Below are 24,974 nucleotides of genomic sequence, written 5' to 3'. Positions count from 1 at the left end.
TGCATAAGAAATATTGTTGAATTGAATGATATTACTATAAAGACTTCTCAGATAACCTATTTCTGCAATCTTTTTGGTAAGCACTTCATGGAACCTACATGTAGAGACAATCCATCCACTATTTTAAAAATGCCTTTGTTGATGAAAAAACAAGCAGTTGGGGGCAATTTTGTTAAAGTACAATTAAAATGGCCAAACCATGAGAAGCAGAGAATCTATTTTAATATACCAACTTGGAAGCTGAAGATAAATATAAAGTGAGGTTACATATAAGAAGGGGTTCTAAACTTTTTTGTGTCATGGACCCCTTTGGCAATCTGGTAAAGCCTATGGACTCCTCAGAATGTTTTGAAATTAGTAACAGAACTAGTAGTAGTAGTAGTAGTAGTAGTAGTAGTAGTAGCAGCAGTAGTAGTAGTGGTGGTAGTAACAAAAGCTAGCATTTATGTAATATTTTAAGGCTTAGAAAACACTTTAAAAACATTGTCTTAACAGTTGCCAAATTCTGAAGTATCTGTCTCAGCCAATAGCTCTTGTATCTGGCTCCCTTCCTCAACATCCACTACACTCTCATCTCTTTTGCCTAAATTACAGTAACAATCTAACTGGTCTTCCTGCCTCAACAATTTATTCTTCTTACTAATGTTCCTCTAATCACAAGACACAGAACTGAGGATTACTTTTCTCTACAAAAATCCTTCTGTGGTTCCCTACTGTCTACCAAATAAAATAGAAGTCCTTGATCATGGCATTCAAGGTACTCGACCTATACCTTTGCATTTTCCTCATATCACTTGCTCCCTTTCACATACCCTGTTTGAGTCAAACCAGACTACTCTCTATCTCTGTCTTCCCCCCTCTTCCTTATTCCCATTTTTTCTTTTCCTTGCTCTGTACCTTTACTCACACAACTCCCTATATCTGGAATGTACTCCTCCTGGTACCTCCCTTCCTGGGGAAATTTAGATGCCACCTCTTTCATGAAACCCATTCCTACCTCTCTCTCCATGGTCCCCCATCAGCACTCAAATAAAATTGATCTCTTCCTCCTAATGTTGCCTAGACTTATCCTTTGCAGTCTTCCCTTTTCCTCATATCATATATTTGTATGAATTCTTACACTGTATTAGATTGAATATCCCTTGAGACTTAGTGCTCTATTAGATATATCTTTGTGTCTCCAGGATCTAGCACAGTGACTTGTACCTAACAGGCTTTTTATGTCTCTTGAACTGAACTAAATTAAAATTTACATAAATTTAGGCTACTAAAAAAACCAGTATATGGAAGAGTAGAAAGAACACTGGTTGTGTGACTCCTCATTTCTAGTTATGTGACCCTGGGGAAATCACTTAAACTCTCTGAGCTTCCATTTCTTTATAAAATGGAGGTGATACTTGTGTCAATCACCTCACAGGGTTATTGGGAGGGAAATACTTTGTAAACTATAAAGCAATGTGCAAATGTGAATAATTATTTTTTTTGAACGAGAAAACTTTTTTTTTATTTTTAGTTTACAACACTCAGTTCTACGTAATTTTGAGTTCCAGATTTTCTTCCCTCCCTCCCCCCCGCTTCCCAAGATGGCATGGAATCTTATACATCTATGTATAACTTCGTACTGAACTTATTTACGCACTATTCAAGTTGTGGAGAAGAATTATGACCAATGGAATGAATCATGAGAAAGAAGAAACAGAACCAGAAAAAACAAACAAACCCAAAAACAAAACAAAAGAGAGAAAAAAAAAGGAGGGGGGGAAAGGGCAAGCATAAAGTGTGCCTCAATCTGCATTCATATTTCACAGTTCCTTCCCTGGATGTAGATAGTATTCTCCATTGTGAGTCCTGTGGAGTTGCCTTTGCACCTTGTGTTGCTGAGAAGAGCAAAGTCTATCAGAGTTAGGCTTCACAGAATCCATATCTATGGTTGTATATAATGTTCTCCTGGCTCTGCTCCGCTCACTCAGCATTACATTGTGTAGGTTTTTCCAGGTTGTTATGAAGTCCGTATCGTCCCCATTTCTTACAGCACAATAGTATTCCATTACATTCATATACCACGATTTGTTCAGCCATTCCCCAATTGATGGGCATCCCCTTGATTTCCAACTCTTAGCTACTACAAAAAGAGCCGCTATAAACATTTTTGTACATATGGGTTCTTTTCCCACTTGTGTGATCTCTGGGATACAGCCCTAGAAGTGGTATTGCTGGGTCAAAGGGTATGAACATTTTTATAGCCCTTTGGGCATAGTTCCAAATTGCTCTCCAGAATGTAAAATGTGAATAATTATTACGGAATTTCTCAGTCTTAAAAAACAAAAAAAGCTCAAGCAATTAGAAAGTTATTTGTATATGACCTCTAATGGATTGGTTTTTAAGTGAAATTAAAGAGTTGTTATAGGACTTATTTAAATACTATTAACTTCTAATAAGCAGATGTGTTTCATGAAATCCTGAAAAATAATACTGTATAAACATTGGGGAATTTTAGTAGAACTTCACTGTCATATAGCTTATTTGGTACCAAAATGGCATTTTTATAGCACTCTGGAAAGTACTTTACATATATTATCCTTTTCATAGTAACTCATTCCTTTTCAGATTCTTAATCTGGGGTCAGAGAGCCTAAAAAAAAGTTTTTTGATAACTTTATTTCAATAAAATTAGTTTCCTTGGTTATTCTATGTATTTTATACATTTAAAAATATTATTCTGAGAGGAGGTCCATAAGCTTCACCAGACTGCCAAAGGGCACCATGACACACAAAAAAGTTAAGAACCCTACTTTTAGCCAAAAGTGGTGCTTCCTCTTGACACCTACCTTCAACTCCAGAAATCACCCTCTGAAAGCAGACTGGTACAGACTAGGTTTGGAGTCAGAGATCATAAACTCACTTAATCTCAGTTCCTCATCTATAAAACTAGGGGGTTGGACTAGATGACTTGAAAGACTTCTTACAGCTCTAAATCTATTATCTTATGATCAATTAAAAAAGATCTTTTTTGTATAAAAGAGAATTTCTCTACACTAAGAACAAGAAACTATCTTAATTTGTACATTAATCAAATGTGGTGTAGTCAGTAGGGTACTGGGCCTGGAATAAATTAATCAATTACCATTTATTAAATGTCCACTATGGGGCAGCAAACACAATACCGGACTTGGAATCAAGAAGTCTCATCTTCATGAGTTTGAATCTGGCCTAGCCATGTGATCCTGGGCAAGTCACTTAACTCTATTTGCCTCAGTTCCTCATCTGTAAAATAAGCTAGAGAAGAAAGGACAAACCACTCCAGTTACCTTTGCCAGGAAAACTTCAAATGAGGTCACATGACTGAAAAAAAAAAAACTAAACTGAACCGAAATGCCTACTATATGCCAGGCACTGTGCTAAATGCTAGAGATACAAAAAGAGGCAAGGCAGTCTCTGCCCTCAAGGAACTTACAATCTAATGGAGGAACTTTTAATCTAATGATCTAATAAGCTAATTATCTGGCCTCAGATTTTTACTAGTTACGTAACCTTGGGCAAGTCTTTTAACCTGTGTGCCTCTGTTTCCTCAACTGTAAAATGGGGCTAAAAAAGCACCTACCTTCCAGGCAACAATGTAGGCACCAATCAAATGAGAAACTGCTAAACAAACTGCGGAAAGTGGATGCTATAGCATATCACTGGGCCTTTAGAAATATGAAATAATGAAGAACCTAGGTAATCATGTAAAGGATTATATGAATAGATGATTTTATTTTCCCTCTGTATTACTTCACTTGGTGATCTCATCAGCTTCCATGGATTTAATTACTATCTCTATATTGATGATTCCCAAATCTACCCATCCTGCCCTAAACTCTTTGCTAACCTACAATTTCATATCTCTAATTTTTTTCAGACATTTCAAACTGGATATCCAGAAGACATCTTAAACCCAACATGTTCAAAACTACACTCATCTTTCCTTGTAAATTCTCTCCCCTTCCAAACTGCTCTATTACTGCCCAGGGCATCCCCATCATCCCAGGCTCACAACCCAGGTGTCATTATAGACCCTTCACTGTCTCTCATTCTCTGTATATCCAATCTGTTGTCAAGGCCTTTTAATTACACCTTCACAACATCTCTTGAATGTGTCCTATTCTCTTCTCTAACAATGCCACCACTCTGAAGAATGTCCTCACCTCCAAATACTTGAACTACTGTAGTAGCCTGCCAGTGGATCTGACTACCACAAGTCTTTCCCCACTCTAATCCATCTTCTATTTGTCAGGCAAAGTAAATTTCCTAAAGCTCAGATCCAATCATGTCACCCTCTTACTCATTAAACTCCAGTGGCTCTCCAGGTTCAAATACAAAATCCTCAGTTTGGTATTTAAAGCCCTTCGTAACCTAACCCCTAACTTTTCCAGTCCTAACCTTCTCCAACCCCCACAACCTACTCTTCAATCCAATGACACTAGGCTCCTAGCTGCTGCACAAAGACATTCCATTTCTGAGCTTTGGGCATTTTCTCTGGCTGTCCCCCAAGCTTGCAATGTTGTCCCTCTTCATCTCTACCTTCTGACATCCCTGGCTTCCTTAAGTCCCAACTAAAACCTCACCTTTTATGGAAACCTTTCCCAACCTCTCTAAATTTTAGTGCCTTCCCCCTTCTACTTATGTCCTATTCATCCAGTATTTGGCTTGTTTTTGTTCACTTAATAAATGTTTACTGATTCATTATAATAATAAATTATAATTGATCTGAGAGAATAATTAAGAGAACCATTTCTTCCTTTACTGTGGGGATTAGAGAAAGAAAGGATCACAGCTCTACAGCTAGAAGGACTATCTATTCCAGACTCTAGATTATGTTAGTTGGTTTTCTAGAACTGTCCTTTTTCCTTTTAAAATTTTTGTCACAAGAGAAGGATGGATACCTTCAGAGATGGATATGATGTAAAAACAAAAGGCATCAAATAACATTTTGTAAGAAACATTAAAATCTGTTTATTTCATTCAAATAGTACTTCCTTGAATTATATCCTGCCAGACCCACTTTGGTCTAAAATTGGGGTGGAGAGGAGAGTATTTGGAGATTTGAAAGCTAGTTTCATGCTGCTACCTTAGCAATATTCATTAATCTTGACAATCTCAGTCCCATTTACTAAGAAACATACCCAGAGTTACAGAGTCACCAGTCTAGAAAGTCTAAACATGGTTGAAAAGCTTAGAGAATCATCAAAAGGTAGAAACAACATTGGTGGTCAGAGCTATATTCTAACTTTCAGGACTAGGCGTTGGTGAGTTAGGGTGGGTATTTGGCGTGATATGTAGGAGTTGATTAAATCAAAGTGAATGAAACACAGCTTACCATATCTGGGATCTGCAGTTTGTCAACATTATGAATTTTTAAAAATCTATTTGTCTTTTTTTTTAAATCTATCTATTTGTATTGATAGGTTTTCTCCAAAGAATATCAAGTTTTAATGAAGCTTTGAACCAGGGTGGGGAACCTGTGGCCTAGGTCCTTTTGCCTCAGCCTTTTGACTGAGTCCAAGTTTTACAAAAAAATCCTTTTATTAAGGGGATTTGTTCTGTGAAGTTTGGATTCAGGCAAATGGCTGCACTTGAGGACCTGCAGGGCCACATGTTCCCTATCCCTGCTTTGAATCAAGCTACAGTTTTCATTGGCAAAGTTACTTAAAATTTAAATAACCTAAGGATTCTTTCTTCAGTAATTCCTTGATTCTTAAGAGTAAGAAACCGCTTAGATCTTTTTGTGCTGGTAACTGACAAATTAATGGAGTGATAAATGTGGCTAAAATATGGTGTTTACATTTAGACTTAACTTTTTAAGTTTCTTATTTGGTGCTTAACCACTTTAGTTCCAGGGAAAAGAGAATCTTTGGGCAGCTGCAGCAGTTCCAGCTTAAAACAAGTCTGCCAAGAGGTTTGGAGGTCCACAAAATTTGTTTGCTCTAAGGCTAAAGAAAGGAAATGGAAAGAAAAGCAAGATTATTGTAGCTAAGCAAGATCAGAGGGCTGAGTTATCAACTAGTTTTTCTATGTTCCAAAATCAGCCAGAGGCAATAGCTTTTTATTTTTTTAAATTCTTTTACCAACAAAATCACAGGTGCAGTCTTAACCCCTATCTGCATTTGAGAGGACAAATTATATTGTTTAGGAAAAACTCAGAATCAAAATTGGATGAAAATTCAAAGTCCCAGTTCAAAAAGGTGAAAATGTAATTCTTGAGAAGGTACAATCAAACAGATGGATCCACAAAAAGTAGAGACTAGCTTTCAAAAAGGATTCCCTGCTCTGTCAACAGCTACAGCAGTGTCTAGTGTTCACGGACTATTACTGCTTTACCAAGTAGTTTTCTATGATGGCTACATGCCTGATAAAATAGCTAAAAACGCCCTTGGGAAGGGGGAGGAATACAGTGCTTTTGTTGGATACCTTCATTTAACTCAATAGGTAGTTTGCATCAGCTCTAGTTTTGACCTACCTGAACCTCCATTAAAACTCTTTGGTGAAAATTGATGCTTCAAATGTTGCAGTCAGGGGGCATCCTCTCACAAGATGACAATTCATCCGATCCATTGCATCGCTTTATGTACTCACAAAAATTAGTGTGATTAAAAAGCAAAATTATACCACAGGGGAGCAACAACTCACCTGGCTCAAAGCTTCATTAAAACCTGACAATATTCTTTGGAGAGGCCCTATCACTCCATCAGTGGGCAAATATATTTTTAAAAATTTCATAGCATCTGCAAACTGCAGATTACCTGATATGGTGAGTTATTTTTCATTCACTTTGATTTAATGAACTCCTTACAATCCATGGCATGGAAACCCAAGACACCAATGCCTAGTCTTGAAAGTTAGAATAAAGGTCTGACCACCAGGGTTGCTCCTACCCTTCAATGATTCTCTGACCTACTCAACCATGCCTAGTGTTCCTAGACCTAGCCCCTCACAGGTAGTTGACAGTCCTTCAGGTCAAGATAAACCCAACCCAAAAGGGAACCGGTTTCTAGCATCTATTGATGCTGCTTCTGTGTAGCCCTTGATGAAATTCTAAGAAAATAGAGAATCAAAACAATGAACTTACTAACCAAGTTTTTAAAAACCAGACAACACAAACTACGTAAGAAAGAACTTCCTGTTTGATTAAAAAAAATGCTGGGAAAACTGGAAAGTAGTCTGGGAGAACTTAAGGTTAGACCAAAACCATATTCCACTATACATTCTAAATGGATACATGACCTTAATATTAAAATTGATAAGGGTCTGGTATCCAAGATCTATAAATAATCTATAAATAATCAACATATACATACGTTTTTTAAATTGTTGTTGGCATTATATGTGAGGAACAGCAAGTAACATACATATCTGTAAATGTATGTTGATTTTATATAACCAAAAGCCATTCCCAATAGATAAGTGATCAAAGGATATGAACAAAAAATTTTCAAAAGAACTGCAAAAAATTAACAAACATCCATATGAAAGAAGGGTCAGATCACTAAAAAGTGAAATGCAAATCAAGTAATTCTGAGATTTCACCACACAGCCTGCAAATGGGTAAAGATGACAAAAGATGGGAATAGTTAATGCTGGATGGGTTGTGGGAAGATAGGCACATTAGTGCATCGTTGGTGGAGCTGTGACTCTGTACAACCGTTTTGGAAAGCACAAGAGAATTATACAAATAAAGTGACTAAAGTGTCCATGCTGGCTGACCCAGAGATTCCATTACTAAGGGGCTTATACTCTAAGGAAGTCAATGATAAGAAGTCCCCAAACACATGAAAATGATCACAGCAGCACATTTAGTGACAGTAAAGAGCAAACTGTGGTACATGTAATAGAATACTGATATACTGTAAGAAATGAAGAATGTGGTGACCATAGAGAAGCATGGAAAGATTTATATAAACTGATGTAGAGTGAAGTTTGCAAAACCAAGAAAATATATACAATGACTACAACAATGTAAATGGGAAGAACTACATACACACACACACACACACACACACAATCACAAGTAAATGTTGCAAAATTATAATGAAAAAGCATGGCCTGAAAGAAGAGATACGGAAAGACAACTCCCCCACCCCTCTCCTTTACAGAGGTAGGAGTATACAAGTGTTGTATATTGCACATTATTTTCAGACTTTTTTCAATATGTTTATCAGTTGTGCTGTTTTTTCCTCCTTTTTGTTGTCTTAAAAACACAATTTCTTATATGAGATGTCTCTCTGGGAGGGGAAGAAGGGATAAAGGTGGAAACTATTGCAATTCAAAAATACATCAATAAAAACTGATTAAAAATAAACTTTTCAATTAACAAACACTTATTAAGCATTTTCTATGTGCCAGGCACTGAGGATACAAAGTAAAAAGGGCAAAAACAAGGTCCCTGCTCTCAAACAGTTTATATTCTAATGATGGAAGCAATATGCAAATAAATATATACATTCAAGACATATACATAAATGGAAGGTAATCATAGATTGAAAGCTAAATCTTGAAGGAACAAGGGAAGCCAGGAATGGGAAGGGGGAGGGGAAAAAGGGACACACATTACAGGCATGGAAGACCGACAGTAAAAATGCATGGAGTTAGGAAATAGAGTTATATGTGCGGAACAGCAAGTAAGCTGTGTAGCTGGATCACAGACTAAGAATTGAAAAGAGAAGGGGCCAGGTTGTGAAGGGCTTTTGCCAGACAAAAGATTTTATATCTGATCATGAAGTATGTAACAGAGAGGCACTGGAGTTGACTGACTAGGGCACAGATGTGCACTTTGTGAACATCATTTTGACAGCTGAATGGAACACTGAGTAGGAAGAGACTTGAGGGCAGAGAGACAATTGGAAGGCTATTGCAATAGTCCAAGTAAAAGGTGATAAGGGCATGTACAAAGATGGTAGCTATGTGAGTGGAGAGAAAGGGACATATGTAAGGGACATTGTGATAACAGAAATAAGGTTTAACAATGGATTGGATATGAGGGGTAAGTTGAGGATAACACCATAGCTACAAGTCTAGGAGAATGTTGTTAGTACCCTTGACAGTAAAAGAGAAGTTAAGGAGAGGGTTTAGGCGGGGAGCAGGGAGAATCAATTCTGTTTTGGGCAAGCTGAGATTGAGACATATATATGGGATATACATATCTTGAGATATCCTAAAGGTAGATGGTGACACTAAGATTGGATATTTGAACCTGACAATTATATACATGAAGATGATAATTGAAATCATGGGTACTTATGAGATTACCCAGTGAACTAGTATAGGGGGAAATAAAGAAGGGCCGGGAGAGTCTTGGGGGATGTCTACAGTTAGTGGGTATGACAAGAGATGGAAGATGTAGCAAAAGAGACTGAGGAGAGATCAGAAAAGAAAACAAGTAGAGGGAACTATCATAAAAATCCAGAGAGGAGAGAGTATCCAGGAGGAGATGACTGGCTTTGCCAGCTGCTGCTGAGGTCAAGGATGAGGATTGACAGAGCAAAGATTATTATATTTGGCAATTTAGAAAGCACTAACAACTTGGGAGAGAACAGTTTCAGTTGAATGAGATCAGAAGCCAAATTGCAGATGCTTTAGAGAAAAATGAGAAGGGGGGAAAGTGGAAGCAGCAAGTATAGAGGTCTTTCTCAAGGAGTTTAGCCTAGACAAGGATATAGGATGATATCTAAAAGAGATATCAAGTCAAGTGAGGGTTTTTGTTTTGTTTTTTTGAGGGCAGATTAGTAAACTGGGAAGGAACTAGTAGATATGGAGAGACTGAAGATAAGAGAAAGAGTGGAATAATGATGGGGCAATGTGCTGGAGAAGATGGAATCAAGACTTGGCAAACAAGAGAACCACCTCTTCATTGGATGCAGGGGCAAAGGAGGAGACATTAAAGGAAGATGCTTGAGTGATGTGTGATGAGGAAAGAAGGAAGGGCTCTTGGTGAATGGCCTTTTTTTTGCATGAAGTATTTAATAATTGAGATCCACAGCTGAGAGGGGTTGGCAAAGGGGTAAGGCAATTAAGAGATGATAAGGTTTGGAATAGTCACTGTGGTGAGTGGAATACAGTTAGGAAGGTATAAAAAGTTGTTATATACACACTCACCCAGGACTTTTGAGTGGGAGGGATATATGCCCCGAGGAAAGAACTAGAAAGAGTAGGAGCATAGAAGAAATTAGAAAAAGGAAGTTCAGAAAAAAACACAGATAACCAGGGCAGTTTTGTTACTCTGTGTTCAATTTAATACATATTTTTAAGGAGCAGTATGTAATTGAAGTTCAATTTCATATATCATCCTTTTTACAGACTGAAAGGTTTGGTGATGTTAAGTTGTAAGGTTAAACAGGGTGGGACTTTTTTACTGTTTTCTCTTTTGGAGCACTTAAGTAATCAACTGTCTTTGAAGACCTGCTTACCTCAAGGGAAAGCCTAGTTTACATTTGAGTGACGGCCTTTAATCCTGAAGAAGCTTTTAGGTCATGTGGGTTTGAGTCGCATGGTTGTGATGCCCTTTGATGGCGAATAGGGTATATAAACTCAGAGGTTAGCGTTTTGTTTGGGGCTCTCACTCACTGAAGAGTATTGATGTGGAGACTCTGGGCAGCGGTTATTAAGAGCCCCCCAGCACTGGAAAAACCCAGAAGTTGATGCTTCTGTGCTGGTAACTATGTATTGCTATAAACAGATTGAATTGTGTTATTTGCTCTGTTTATATATGTTGGATTAAAGTGAGATTGTTAACCCCTTACGGTTGCTTTCCTTGGCAAATCAGATCAAAAGAACGTGTGCAGGCAGCTCTTGTTGCTAGTCTTGTTGGGTCTTATACCTCAGCAGCAGCTGCAAGCCATGTTGTTACATAAGTCCATTTTAAAAATTGCTTAAGTGAACAGAATGGAGTGAGATAGAAAATAAGGAAGACAAAACTGTTGAGAGGTGAATGGGTAGCAAAAAAAAAAATAACAGAAAAGAAAAAGACAGGTAAAACAGAGACTTGGAAGAATGAAATACTGGCTTAGCTAGGTGGAAAAGTACTCTAGTTCGCTAAGTAAAATGCAAGCTACTTATCAGTGACGAACAATTTATTTACCTCTCTTCTGTATTTCTAGGCAGAACTACATTTTGGAACTATGATCAACATTCAAATTTTTAAACAAATGTCTGCTTTATGGCTTATTCTTTGAAAGATCACCAAGTTCTTACCAACAAGGCAAGAATGGGAGAAAGCCAGTTAAATAACAAGTAATTATGGAGTACCTAATAGCAGTAATTTGAGAATTATATGTTGGGCTCAACACAGGAGTTCAGTAAATGCTGAATTGAATAAAATCACCATCGTATTCACTTAAAAAATGAAATAAAATAAATTCATTTTTAGAATGTGATCAAATCTTGGAAGGCTAAACTCCAAGTGGGGTTTTTTAAAGTGTTATTTGATGATCATCTGAAAAGTGCCATGCTTGAGTTTTTTGAAGTAACTATTTGTTGCAAGGAAAAAAGCAATAATGGAGAAGAGAAAATAAGTAGAGAATTTATTCAAGACCCTAAGAGACTGCATTAAAGAGACACAGAACATAACATGCTTACGTTAAAATACATAAGAACTTGAGAGTTTTATGAGAAATAGTCCCCTCCCTCATTCATTTTTGAAATTAAAAACAGAAAGTTCTATTCAACTAATACAACAGAGATCCTCCCACCCACTCAACAGGATCACAGAGTTGTAAAGGACTTTAGAGGTCATCTAAGCCTAATTTCCAAATTTTAAAGATGAGGAAACTGAGTCAGACAGGAACAGTAACTTGCTTAAAGTCACACAGATTTTAAGTGGTAGAGTGAGATTCAAATCAGGTCCTCTCACACCAAATCTAGTACCCATTCCATTGTACCACGGGACTTTCAGTTCTATAATACCCAGGAAAGAAAGAAAAATGGGTGAGGAAGAGAAAGGGAAAGGAGAGAAGGGACAGCCAAATAATCTGAAATGTTATTAGAACCCTAAGTAAAGACCTAGCTCATCTACCAACCCTGCTTTAAAAATATACAACCCCTTTAGGCCAAAAAAAAGGGGGGGAGGTAAGAATGTTCCCTATCAGATTTACGCAGGAAAAATTTTTTAAAACAACTCCTTTGAGAGTAACATTCCATAACTTGTGGCCTTTTAGGTCCCTCTCCTTTCCTATGAAAAATTTAAGATTTTTTTTTTGGCAAATATTTATCAAAACTATCTTACACAATTCAATCCCCTTCCTCCAAAATTTAAAAAAGGGTAGTCCAAAAAATAGGAGAAAAAGCAGTACAAATGGTCTGTAAGAACTGTTTCAAAGTTCCAGTTATTCCAATTCAATTCAACTAAAAATTCACATGTTATCTGGATTTTTTAAAATAATATCCATTGATTACACTATGCAACTCTAGATGTTAAGTCTCTTCTTGATGGGCATGATAAGAGTGGTATAATAAAAGTGCTGGGCACAGGACTCAGGAGACAGGTGCTCACATTCCCTGTAGATAGACAAAAAATGAGTCAATCCTCACAGCATCATTTTCCTCACCTATAGGATAATATTTATAACTATATACTTCACAGGGTTGTTGTAAGGAAAGCAATTCACATACCCTTGGTAAGTTATTAAAAATGCCCACTACATGATAGGCACTGGGGAAACAAAAAAGATGAGGTAACTTCTTGTCCTAAAGGACTTTATGATCTATAAGAGGATATTTAACAAGTAGTCAGAAAGTATGATTAAAAACAGAAAAGGCAAACCAAGATTAGGAGGCAAAGAAAACTGGGAAAGAAATTTTACAACTAATGTCTCTGATAAAGGCCTCATTTCTAAAATATATAGAGAACTGAGTCAAATTTACAAGAATACAAGTCATATCAATTGATAAATGGTCAAAGGATATGAACATGCACTTCTCAGAGGAAGAAATTAAAGCAATCTATAGTCATATGAAAAAATGCTCTATATCATTCCCGACTAAAGATGCAAATCAAAACAACTCTGAGGTACCACATCGCACCTATCAGATTGGCTAACATGACAAAACAGGAATATGATAAACGCTGGAGGAGATGTGGGAAAGTTGAAACACTAATTCATTGTTGGGGGAGCTGTGAGCTGATCCAACCATTCTGGAGAACAATTTGGAACTATGCACAAAGGGATATAAAAATGTGCATACCCTTTGATCCAGCAATATCACTTCTAGGGAGAGCTGTATCCCAAAGAGATCACAAAAATGGAAGAAGGATGCACATGTACAAAATATTTATAGCAGCTCTTTTTGTGGTGGCCAAGAACTGGAAATTGAGGGGATGCCCATCGACTGGGGAATGGCTAAACAAGTTGTGGCATATGAATGTAATGGAATACTATTGTGCGCAGGCAGACTTCGGGAAAAGTTGAACTGATGCTGAGTGAAGTGAACAGAACCAGGAGAACATTGTATACAGTAACAGCCACACTGTGTGAGAACTGATTTTGATAGAGTTAGCCCTTCTCAGCAAGTCAAGGACCTAAAACTTTTCCAAAGGATGCATGATGGAAAATGCCATCCACATCCAGAGAAAGAACTACAGAGTCAGAATGCAGAGTGAAGCAGACTCTTCTCTCTTTTGTTTTGTTTTCTTTCTCATGGTTTCTCCCATTCATTCTAATTTTTCTATGCAACATGACTAAGGTGAAAATGTGTTTAATAAGAATGTATGTGTAGAGCACATATCAGATTGCATGCCATCTTGGGGAAGGAGGGAGGAGGGAAGGGGAGAAAATTTAAAACTTATGCAAATGAATGCTGAAAACTGAAAATAAATTAAATATTAAAAATTTAAAAAATAGAAAAGATGCAAAATGATCTAGGAAAATTTAAAGAGTGAGAAATAACTTGTCACTTAGAGGGGATAAGGGAAGACATGATGGAGGAAATGGATCAATAGAACTTGGAAACTAGATTGGATATGAGGGATATAAGAGTTTGTAGTTAAGTATGACACCTAGGTTGCAAGCTGGATAAATGGGAGGAAGTCAGTACACCTGACAGTAATAGAAGTGAAGAAGAGGGGAGGATTTTGGGGAAAAGACAATCAGTTCAGTTTTGGACAAGCTGAATTTAAGATGTTCACTTATTGTATGTTTTTTTGTTACTGTTCTGCTGGTTTTTCTTATTTTACTGCAACTATTTAAATAAGTGTTCCCATGTTTCTCTGGATACCAATTATTTTTCTTACAGTTTAATAGTATTCCACTATATTCATACACTACAATTTGTTCAACTATTTCTCTGTTTATGGACACCTACACTGAATTTTTTCCATCTTTTGTCATCTTTGAGGGTATAAAGCAAAATCTTAGAAGTAGAATAAAATTGATGCAATTTCTAAAGTTTAAAAAGGATATTAATTTAGATAGAATGGCTACTTCCTTCCACCTCTGCATTCACCACAGTAATTTGCCAAACAAGACCAAAAAGGCATTTATTCAGGGTAGTGGGAATTCCCTAAAACCTTGATACTAACTCCCTTTGGCTAGACCTTTTATGCCTCAGATAGCCAGGAAGCCAAACTGACGATGATCCAAGAAGGTCCTCTCTACTGCCTTAAAGAGCAATCAGCCCAACCTACATAAAAGAGGTATCACTCCTACAAGACCTGTATTTTCATTGAAGTGGGAAAACTCCTGTGAGGAACTCCCATTACAATGCAACTGCTCTGCCAAGTTATAGTCTTAGAAATTTGTTGGGCCACTACGAGGTGATTTGTTCAGAAACACATAGCCAGTATGTTAGATATGGGATCTGAACACAGTTCTTCCTAAGGACTATGCTTTCTATTATGCTGCCTATTCCTTGCACATTAAGTAGTCACTTAATAAATATTTTTTAAACTTAACTAATGTTCAGTTCATCATCATGATGATTACTTCATCACAACTACCAGTTACAAATCAGGAAAAGGATTTAAAGCTATCAGCCCAATGTACTGCTGTGGCTAACATAACCAATGAAATGCTGGACAAAATCAGGAGGGGTTTAAGAAACTAAAGAGAGCCTCAGTCAGTGGAGTAAGGAACTCAGCATCTAATAAAAACTGCTGGGAAATCCAGAAAGCAGTCTGGCAGAAACTAGACACAAACTTAACAACTCATGATAAGATCCAAGTAGACACATGACTCAGATACAAAAGGTAGTATCACCAGAAGAGCAAGGAAGAAATCACCATAAAGAAACATGGATAGGGGAAGAGCCCACAACCAAACAAGTGATACATGGGGAACAAGGAAGACAAAATGGATAATTCCGATTACACATAAAAAAATCTTTGCACAAACAAAACCAATCACAGTTTTAAAAAATGGGCTTTTACAAAGATATACTTACTTGGAAGATATAGAGCAACAACAATGTTCCCCAATACCTTGGGAGCCATACACTCCCCCTATACTACCTTGGTGGCGAAGAGTGAAGGACTTGATTAAATTCCTACAAAACATCTGTCCCAAAAGGTCACATCCAAAGGCAACACAAATATCTGGATATAGGACTTTTGTAAGAGATAACTTGATGTAAATATTTAAATGTAAATATGTAAAGATATGAAGATATAAGACCTATATAAGAAATAGTTTGATATAAATAAATGCAAATATGTAAACTATGTAAATATCCTGCCCCTCAAAGGCAACAGTCTTTTGTTAGTTACATTTGACTCATATAAAAACTTTTAATTTCAGGGGCAGCTAGGTGGTACAGTGAATAGAGCACCAGCCCTGGAGTCAGGAGGACCTGAGTTCAAATCCGGCCTCAGACACTTGACACACTTACTAGCTGTGTGACCTTGGGCAAGTCACTTAACCCCAATTGCCCTGCCTTCTTCCCTCCAAAAAAAAAATTAAAAACTTTTAATTTCATTGAATCAAAATAATCTCTTTCACAATCAGCTCTGGCCATTGCTTAAATCTTCACCTCATCACTGTTGTGAAAAGTGTCTTCTTTTCTCATATCATTAAAAAAAAAAATCTGACCTTTCATATTTAGCTCTGTATCCATTTGGAGCTAACTATAGTATTTGGTATATAAACCTGATTCATCACATACCTCTTACCAAATTTCTCAGTAGGTTGCTGTCAAGTTGACTGAACACTTGTTTATGTTCAACTGCTCCTGTAGTAGTCTGTACTAGTAATAGATTATATTTTTCTAGTTTTTAACCAATCCCAAGTTTTCAAGATCACTGCTTTATATTTATTTTGAGACCCCTTCATTTCTACATTTTCCCAGAGTCGTCCTGGTGAATATCAGGCCACTAGACCCAGGTGGCTCTGGAGGAGAAAGTGAGGCTGGTGATCTTGCGCAGCCCTCCCCCACTCAAATCAAAGTCAACTGCAAGTCATGTCATCACTTCCTTGATGTCATGGTCCTCTTTGAGAATAAAGGACAAATACAACAACATTTCCCCATATTTCTCTTGAGATTCTATACCTTTGTTTCCTCCAAATGTCTTGACATATTTTCAAGTTCTATTCCTTGAAAATTTATTTGACAGAACATGAAATTTGTAAGTAAGTTTAGGCATTACGGTCATTTCTATTATATTGGCTTGGTCCAAGCATGAAGAATGAATCTCTCTCCAATTATTTAAATATTCCTTTATTTCTGTAGGGAGTGTCACAGTTAAATATAAGTCCTGATTGTACATAATGCACAGATATTTTATGAATTTCACAGTACTTTTGAATGAAAATTCTGTAATGTTTCTTTTAGATCATTTTTTATAGGTACCATCACTTTATGTCTTTGTTCATATAACCAAGTCATTTTTAAAGGCTGGCAAATTCAATATTCAAGGGTTGGTTATTTCTTCTCTGTACTTTGGCAAGTGCCACCAAAGGAGTGCTGATGCCCTGGTCAGCTGGTATGAGGTCTTATAAACCTAAGATTTAGATCATAACCAGAAATTTTCCATTCAACTTTTCAAAATAAGATAAAAACTAATAGAATAAAAGATTATTAACTGATGAGCAGGAGGACTTCGGGAAAACCTGGAAAGACTTATATGAACTGATGCTGAGTGAAGTGAGCAGAACCAGGAGAACACTGTATATAGTTAACAGCCACACTGAGTGTGAACTGATTTTGATAGACTTAGCCTTTCTCAGCAATTCAAGGACCTAAAACTTTTCCAAAGGACCCATGATGGAAAATGCCATCCATATCCAGAGAAAGAACTATGGAATTAGAATGCAGATTGAAGCAGATTTTTTCCTCTTTTGTTCTGTTTTTTTTCTCATCATTTCTCTCATTTGTTATGCAACATGACTAATATGAAAATGTCTTTAATAGGAATGTATGTGTAGAGCACACATCGGAGTGCATGCCATCTTGGGGATGGATGGGGAGAAAATTTAAAACTTGTGGAAATGGAATTTGAAAACTTATAATAAATATTTTAAAAAGACTATTAAGAACTAGAACATAGCGAACTAAACACGGTAAACAGAGAGATTAAGCATGGCACAGTAGACCAAGTGGAGAGCAGACAGAGTGACTTTGAGTAAGGAAGACCTGAGTTCAAATCCTACTTTTGACACTAGCTATCAAATCCACTGGGTAAATCACTTAACCTCTCTGAAGCTCATACAACAATAAGACCATTAAATTATAGATGGGGTTCAATTTGTGTTAGAATTCTCACACTAACAAAATCATAGGTCCTTGATGATTGACCACTGTTATCACTGGTTGCCATCTGCTTCAGTGGAGGGAATTCCCACACCGAGAATCCCAAGGTATTGATCTAAATATAGCAAAACTAGAACACTACATCAACCATCTCTTTTCCCCTTTGGTTTATTAAGTCCTTATGTTGTAAGACATTATGTTAAATACAAAGGAGATACAGACATCAGTAATCTCATGGGAGTTTATAATCTAGTGAGAACATATTATAGAAGTAACTACAAAAAAGCTAAAAATCACAACTTTAGAAAAAGAAGGTCCAATACAGAATTATTTCCAAAGGGGGACATGAAGGAAGGTTTTATGGGAGAATTATAGGGCCAGTTGGCTAAAAATGATGGGGTTGAGTCTTTAAGACATATTAGAGTCGCCAGGATTCCCTTGACAGGGACGTTCCCTAAATGAAGAAGATGGGAAGAAAAGTATCATTAAAAGGAAACTGAACTCTAAGTTATAGAAAAAATCAGTGAAGGTAATAGAGAAGCAATAACATAATTGCCAAAAAGGTGGGAGACTAATAAAAGAGACTATTGTATATATTACCAAAGTTTCTGTATCTGACATTTTCAATTCTTTTTCTTTGTCACAAAAGAGGTTGAGAAATGACTAATGTTAAGGACATCCAAAACGCTGATCAAAATGTTGAACACACAGGGTCAACCATCCATCCCTAGATCATTTTCCTGAAGACCACCTTCCAAGTTGACATCAAACCACAATGACTGCTCCAAGTCTGGCCATTCAACCAATTCTGAACCCAAGAAACCGTATTATCAGCGAACCCATCTTTCCCCATCTTTTCTACAAGAATGATGAGATTTTATTAAGATTTTTTTTAAAGGGAAAGGGGACTAGGATCCCTAAAAAAGAACCCATAATTCGAACAATTTAATCAGAAAATTTAACAAGTTTAAAGTGATTTCATCACAGTCTACTTCCATTTTCAAATGCAGTTATTATATCTACAAATGGATTTCCAAGCACATTTTTATTTACTTAGTCTGCCAATTCAATCCTAAAAGATCACAAATGATGTTAATGAAAGAAACACATAAAATGACTAAGGATCCTTTTTTATACATTTACATGCAAAATGGGGGAAATTAGATGCAAGATGGAAAATGCAATGGTTTGTCTTAAAAAAAAAAAACTATTTCTTGTAAAAAAAAAACTATTGAATTAAAAATATACAATTTGATTCTCCCATTTGGAAAAATTCCTATGCAATGCCAATTTTTTGATGAGGTCATGTTATAATATTCAAGTTTAAGTTTAACTTTATTATAAAGCCAAAAAAATCCCACTATCCTAAGTATATGTAAGGAAATCAAAGAGCTGTGTACAGCAGTTACATGTCCAGTAATGGCTTCAAATCTATTCTCAAACGACTAGGTGGTTAAACTACAACTTCTCTTCAACGTGGAAAGAGCTAGAGAAAGACAAGAATACTAAATACACTAACACTGAAGCTATAACTCTTCAAACCATTCTGGAAAACAACTTGGAATTATTCTTATAAAAATCGACTAAAATGTCCTTACTCTCTGATCTGGAAATCTTGCTGTTAGCCATAATATACCCCAAGGATATAAAGACAGAAAGGTACCCCATATGCCAAAATATTCACAGCAGCACTTATGTGGAAGCAAAGAACTGCACACAAAGTACATACCTAGCGATTAGAGAATGGCTAAAGAAATTGTGGTACATGAATGTAAAGAAGCATTATCATGATATACAATCTATAAACAAGAAATTCGGAGAAGCATAGTAAGAAATATGAACTGAGGGAAGAAGAGCTAGGAAAACTATACACTGAATACAATAATGTAAATTTGAAGAACTAAAAATCAAAATTGAACTTCATGTAATCATATAACCAAGATTACCTTCAAAGAAGAGCTTACAAAATACACTGCCATTCTTATCACTACACAAGTTGGGGGAACAACCCGTATGGAATATTGCCTATACCATCAGAAACTGGCTATTGTGTTGATTGGTTTTGTTGAAATACCTTTTTTCTTTTTTATTCTTTGTTACACAGGAATGGCTAGCTAGGTACAAATATAGTAATTCAAATGAGAGTGATACAAAAACAAGATGTCAATAAAAAAAGATTGTAAAATTCTTAACAAATTGCATAAAAGACAAAGTCACACACACACACACACACACACACACACAAACAACCGATAGAACCTATTGGCTAAGAAGCAGAATTTTTTGTTTCAGCAAGATCAGGACTTGTTGGCAGGTCAGGCCTAAGAATGATGGAGTGCTGGGGAGGATAGATATAGTCTGGCTTCTATTCTGGAAGACCTAGGTTCAAGTCCTGTCTCTGACATCCAAGGCAAGTCAGTTACCCACTTAATACCCCAGGTTACTAAGATAATAAGTGGCAAAGATGATGAGGATCTGCATCAGGTGAAGTTCCTCACATTAATGAAACCATTTAAAAAAAAAAAAAGTCAAGCCTATAGGCATATAAGTTAGCTTGATGGACAGTGACTTGCTCTAGTGGGGCTCAATGTCCTCTGTGATATATATATATACACATATATATATGTATGTATGTATGTATGTATGTATGTATGTATGTATGTATGTATGTATCTATGAGATACATAAAGCTAGCAGGTCCAGGTAAAGAAAAATTCTTGATAGTCAAAAAATGTGGTAAGAATGGCGGTAGAATCACCACTGGGAATTAAATGGTAAAAACTATTAGTCCTGAACAACAAAAAAAAGTGTCTTTTATAATTTGTACTGGAAGACATGCATTATCAAAGTAACTCATCAATAGGATGTTAATATGCATTACGTGTAACCTACTAAAAAATGTCTTCAATCTAGAGGATCTAAAAGCCCTTTGAAAAATATTACATCAATGATGGGTGTCAAGAATTTCTAAAATAGACAAATTCACATAAAATGAGTCATAAATATCTACAAGTGTGCTACAGGTGATTCAGGCTAAAAACAAGAAAAAAAAATCAAGACCACATGGTACAATTACCATTTAGCAAATTTAAAGACCCACTGTCTTTTTTCCTATATGTAGAAATACCAGCAAATTTTGTATCCGATCCCTTCATTGTTGGCAAACTTGACCCTGGCTATACCACAAGGCAACTTTACAAATATGCTGAATTTGGAAGAAACTTTAAAAGGGTATGGCATATACTGCATAACAGAGCTGAAAACTAAAGTTGAGGAGAAAAATTTTTTAATTGTAATAATCTTTTGAAAAATAAGAATGAAACTCCAATTTTCAATCTAAAAAATGCAGAGTTATTTCAAATTAGGATCACGTTATCTAGAGCTGGATGGGACCTTAGAGGCCACTGAGTCCAACCTGAGTAAAGAGGCTCAGAGAGAGTAAATGACTGGAACAGCGTTGCACACTTGATAAATGTCAAGAGGTGGAATGTGAATCTGAGTCTTTCTAACTCCAAATTTATCACTCTATCCATTAAAGGTTAAGTACCAGGGAAATTCAATTGTTTATTTTAAACTAGTGATTGAAATACATGCACACACACAAATACAAATAGCTTCAATATGATTTTAGCTCACTTTTTTTGTTTAAGATCATGAACTTTCATTACAGTAATGTCATACCAAAAAGTGAATTTCAAAAAGATGTTCCAAAATCCCAATTAACAAAATATTATAATTGTACCCTGCCATAACAAAATATATGAACATAAATAAGGAAGTAAAAAATCTTGTAAAATGGTTTAAGTCCAAAATTCCCTAGATCAATGAGATCACAGGTCCAGTTAATTCCTATTTCTAAAGTCCAAAGCCAATCTCAGAATTCATACCAATGGTGTTAGAAAGACCTAAACTCCCCGATGAGGTCAGCAAAATTCTAAAAAAAATTTCCAAGTCAGCAGTCTACCTTAAAAGCAATGTTTGATTACATAAATTTAATGATTCAACTCATTGAAAGTATGCACATGTTTTTTTTAAATAGATTTTATACATTTGTATTTGTATTTGTATACATATATTTTACCATAAAAGAGTAATACCTGACACGTGTGATGTGTTCTGGTTTCCAAAGTGTTTTCACATCTGTTTTCTTATTTGATCCTCCAAACAGCATGAGGTAGGCAGCTTAAAAATTATTTTCATTATTCAAATAAGAAAGCCAAGGCACAAAGAGGTGAAGTGACTTGTCCAGTGTCACATAGCTAGTAAATGGTATTCCCGCCATATTAGGATCTGCTGCTATATATAATCTTGGGCTCTCAGAATTAATAAAATTCACTTTAACTCCAAAAGACAAGAATCCATGTTTCCTGAACCCTAACTCAAAGTTCTTTTCACTACAATATACAAAGTTTGGATATTTGGGGATTCTGACATGTTATGATGTTATCACTAACCAGACCATTTATTAAATTAAGCTCTTTGCCATAGGGCTGTGCCATTTTCACAGTCCAACTCCTTCTACAGAAGACACACCTATCTTTCCAGACTACTCCAGCCTACTTTACTTTCCATGGAATTTTTTTGTTTTTTATCAAGGCTCTACGTTGCAAAGACTTCAACCTCAGAAAAATTTTCGGATGGGTTAGAAGTCCGTTAAGAAGTTAACACTTACTATAGGCACCAGGGGGCCTCCCAATGATAACTGACAGCATAGAGGAAAAGGCAAAAAGAGTTCACGGTAAAACTTTGTTTCCTATTTAAGCAATAAACTGTTATTGGACTTTCACATCTGGATTTAATACATTTAGTGACGCAATGGACACAATATACAGAATTAGTTCTTTAGATACAAACAGGTTGGAAAAAGAAACTTTCCAAAAAGGAAATAAATCTTATTTTGCTGATCTGTATCAACTATTTTCAGGTAATTTAGGAAGCAAACAAATTAGGGTAGTTGATGCTATATTCTTGTTATTTGACAAGGATTCTTAGCATAAAAATGTTTATCTTCTATAACTAATACACAAAGTAATTAGTCACGGAGATTTCAGGGTGCTTTTCTTGGGGGAGGATTAGGAGGACGGAAAAACCTACAATTCACTTTTTACATTTTATAAGAAACAATTTTAAAACTCTACTTCACCCCTTTAGGAAAAAGAAAAAAAAAGACTCTCCATGGCTCAGCAGAACTCAAACATAGTCAACGAAATTTATTAACTGAAATCCTTAAGGAAAAAAAAGGGGATTGGGGGAGGATGCTTTCCAATTTCTGCACAAAGCTAATTAGGAGTGATTTTCACAAAAGTAACTTTAATTCATTTGAATCGGTGAAGCCACACACCTCCAATTCCACCATTTTTTATTTACTGAGAATACTTCACTAAGATTTTCCACGCTGATCATTTCTTTTCGCGTCTGTCCAAAGGGGGAAAACCCATCCTCAAATTCCCAAACTCTAAAACCTAGCCACACTACCTGTCATGTTTTGGTAAATCTGTACTACTCAACTCTCCCCAACCCCCTTTCACCTTTTTATCAATAATGTTTTACCCTCCGCAAGCGGCCCGAAAATACAAGCGCATTCAAACCCTCAAAGGCGAGAGATCAACCGAACCCGGTACACAAGAGGGGAAGAGATGGAGCCACCAAAGGTCAATTTCCAGAGACCAGGACACAGAATTCATCCGTGCAACCTGTGAGCCTCCGGAATGCCCGGAGACACCCTGTACCTTCTCCTCCTCAGCCCCCACCCCGGAGCACCAGGGGGGAGGGAGTCGGATCTAGTCGCCCCCCTTCCATGGAAGGGGTTTCTTAGCAAGCCCCCCAGCTCGAATCTCTCCCCGCCCCCGGGGAGGGGGGGCGGGGAAGCGAGAGGGAGGGGGCCCGCGCTCCGACCGAGCCGTTCCCTCCCCCGCCAATTCACACGGCTCCCAGCCGAGGGGACAGGACTTCAGCCCCGAGCCCCCCCTGCCCCGCGGGAGGCCGCGATCCTGGGAGAGGGGGTCACGCCACGGTCTGGGCTCCGCTCAGCCTCCTCCACCGCCTTGCCCCGCATCCCCGGGAGCTCGGGGGACTGGAGAGGAGGCGGCGGCGCCCCCGGCGCCCGCTCCCGTCCCGCCCGCACTCACCCTCCAGAAGCCGGGTGATGAGACTATCCACGTTCAGCTCCCCGTCCGCCATCTTGTCGGCGCTCGACTCTCCTTCCCGGCCGCGGGAACAAGGGCTTCGGCGGTCGTGACGGTGACGGTGACGACGGCTCGGGCGGCCCGCGCTCCCGGGCGAATCACACCCCTGTGGGCTCGGCCCCGGCTCCCCCTTTCCCTCCCCCCCGCCCCACGGAGCAGGACACGTTCACCCCCCACAGACCTACACACACAGAGACAGAAAATAAATAATTAAATAAGTGAACCAGAGGCGGGGGGCCAGAGGGAGGGAGCGCCCACGAACGCAGTCGCGTCAGGAACAAGCCGCCAGCGCTGCCGCCACCTCCAGGCTCCTCCTAGTCGGCACCGCCCAGCTCTGGAGAGCTCAGCAGCGCCGCCCCGGGCCCCACCCGCAGCCGCAACCCCGGCCCCGCGGCCCACCGCCCCCAAAGCCAAGCTTGCTCCCGCGCAGGCGCAACTCTCCTCCCTCTCCTCTGCGCGCCCCTCCCATCACGCAAGCGCACTAAATTTCCTGTGCCGCGCCGGTGCGATGTGCTCTCCCTTCTGATCCAACGCACCGACTCTCTAGTGACGACGCAAGGCGTCCCAGAGGCTCAGCCGTTTTGCGTGGCCGCTGAAGCTCCCCTTACGCTCGGCGCACGTAAGCGAGGGAACCCTTCCCCCACGCTCTTCCCAGGCTCTCCAGCTGCCTGAGGCTACGCAAGCGCGGTGCCCAAGCTCCTTGTGTTCTCTTCCCCCGCCTTCCCCTCCCATCCCCCTTGCTTTCCAGTTTTGGTCTCCATCCTTCGTTTCCTAAGGAACTAAACGTAGTTAAACTTGCCGGGAACAATAACCATAATTTAGCTGCTTCTGGAAACGGAGATTGGGATTTCCAAAAAGATTGCCCCGTGCGGGAAAATTCAGGCATTGTAAGTCATCTACCAGCAAGACTGTTTATGTAGTAACCTGGGTTCCCAGAGGACTATGGCAAGTGTTAGCTTAACCATAGGTTAAGTCCCCTGAAAAGCCTAAACCACTATGAAAAATGGGGAGCTTGGCTTAGCGGACCTGGGCTCGGGTCCTGATTCTCTTTTTACTCCCTGTATGATCTTGGATGCGTCCCTTA

The 24,974-nt window shown here is 38.1% G+C and overlaps 1 protein-coding gene across 1 annotated transcript in view; it reads right to left on the bottom strand.

The window, feature by feature from the left end:
- The window catches only part of PPP1CB (protein phosphatase 1 catalytic subunit beta), a 74,201-nt gene extending 49,707 nt beyond the window's left edge, over positions 1-24,494 (bottom strand). Inside the window, exon 1 of the mRNA XM_036749545.1 lies at positions 23,834-24,494. Within this exon, the coding sequence (XP_036605440.1) occupies positions 23,834-23,885 (52 nt within the window). The 5' untranslated portion in view covers positions 23,886-24,494. The remainder of the gene's footprint in view (positions 1-23,833) is intronic.
- Positions 24,495-24,974: the final 480 nt, after the last annotated feature.

The sequence above is a fragment of the Trichosurus vulpecula genome, chromosome 3 (assembly GCF_011100635.1).
Source record: "Trichosurus vulpecula isolate mTriVul1 chromosome 3, mTriVul1.pri, whole genome shotgun sequence".
NCBI classification, from domain to species: Eukaryota; Metazoa; Chordata; class Mammalia; order Diprotodontia; family Phalangeridae; genus Trichosurus; species Trichosurus vulpecula.
The sequence above is the reverse complement of the archived record's forward strand: the minus strand, read 5'-3'. Positions and strand labels throughout refer to the sequence as shown.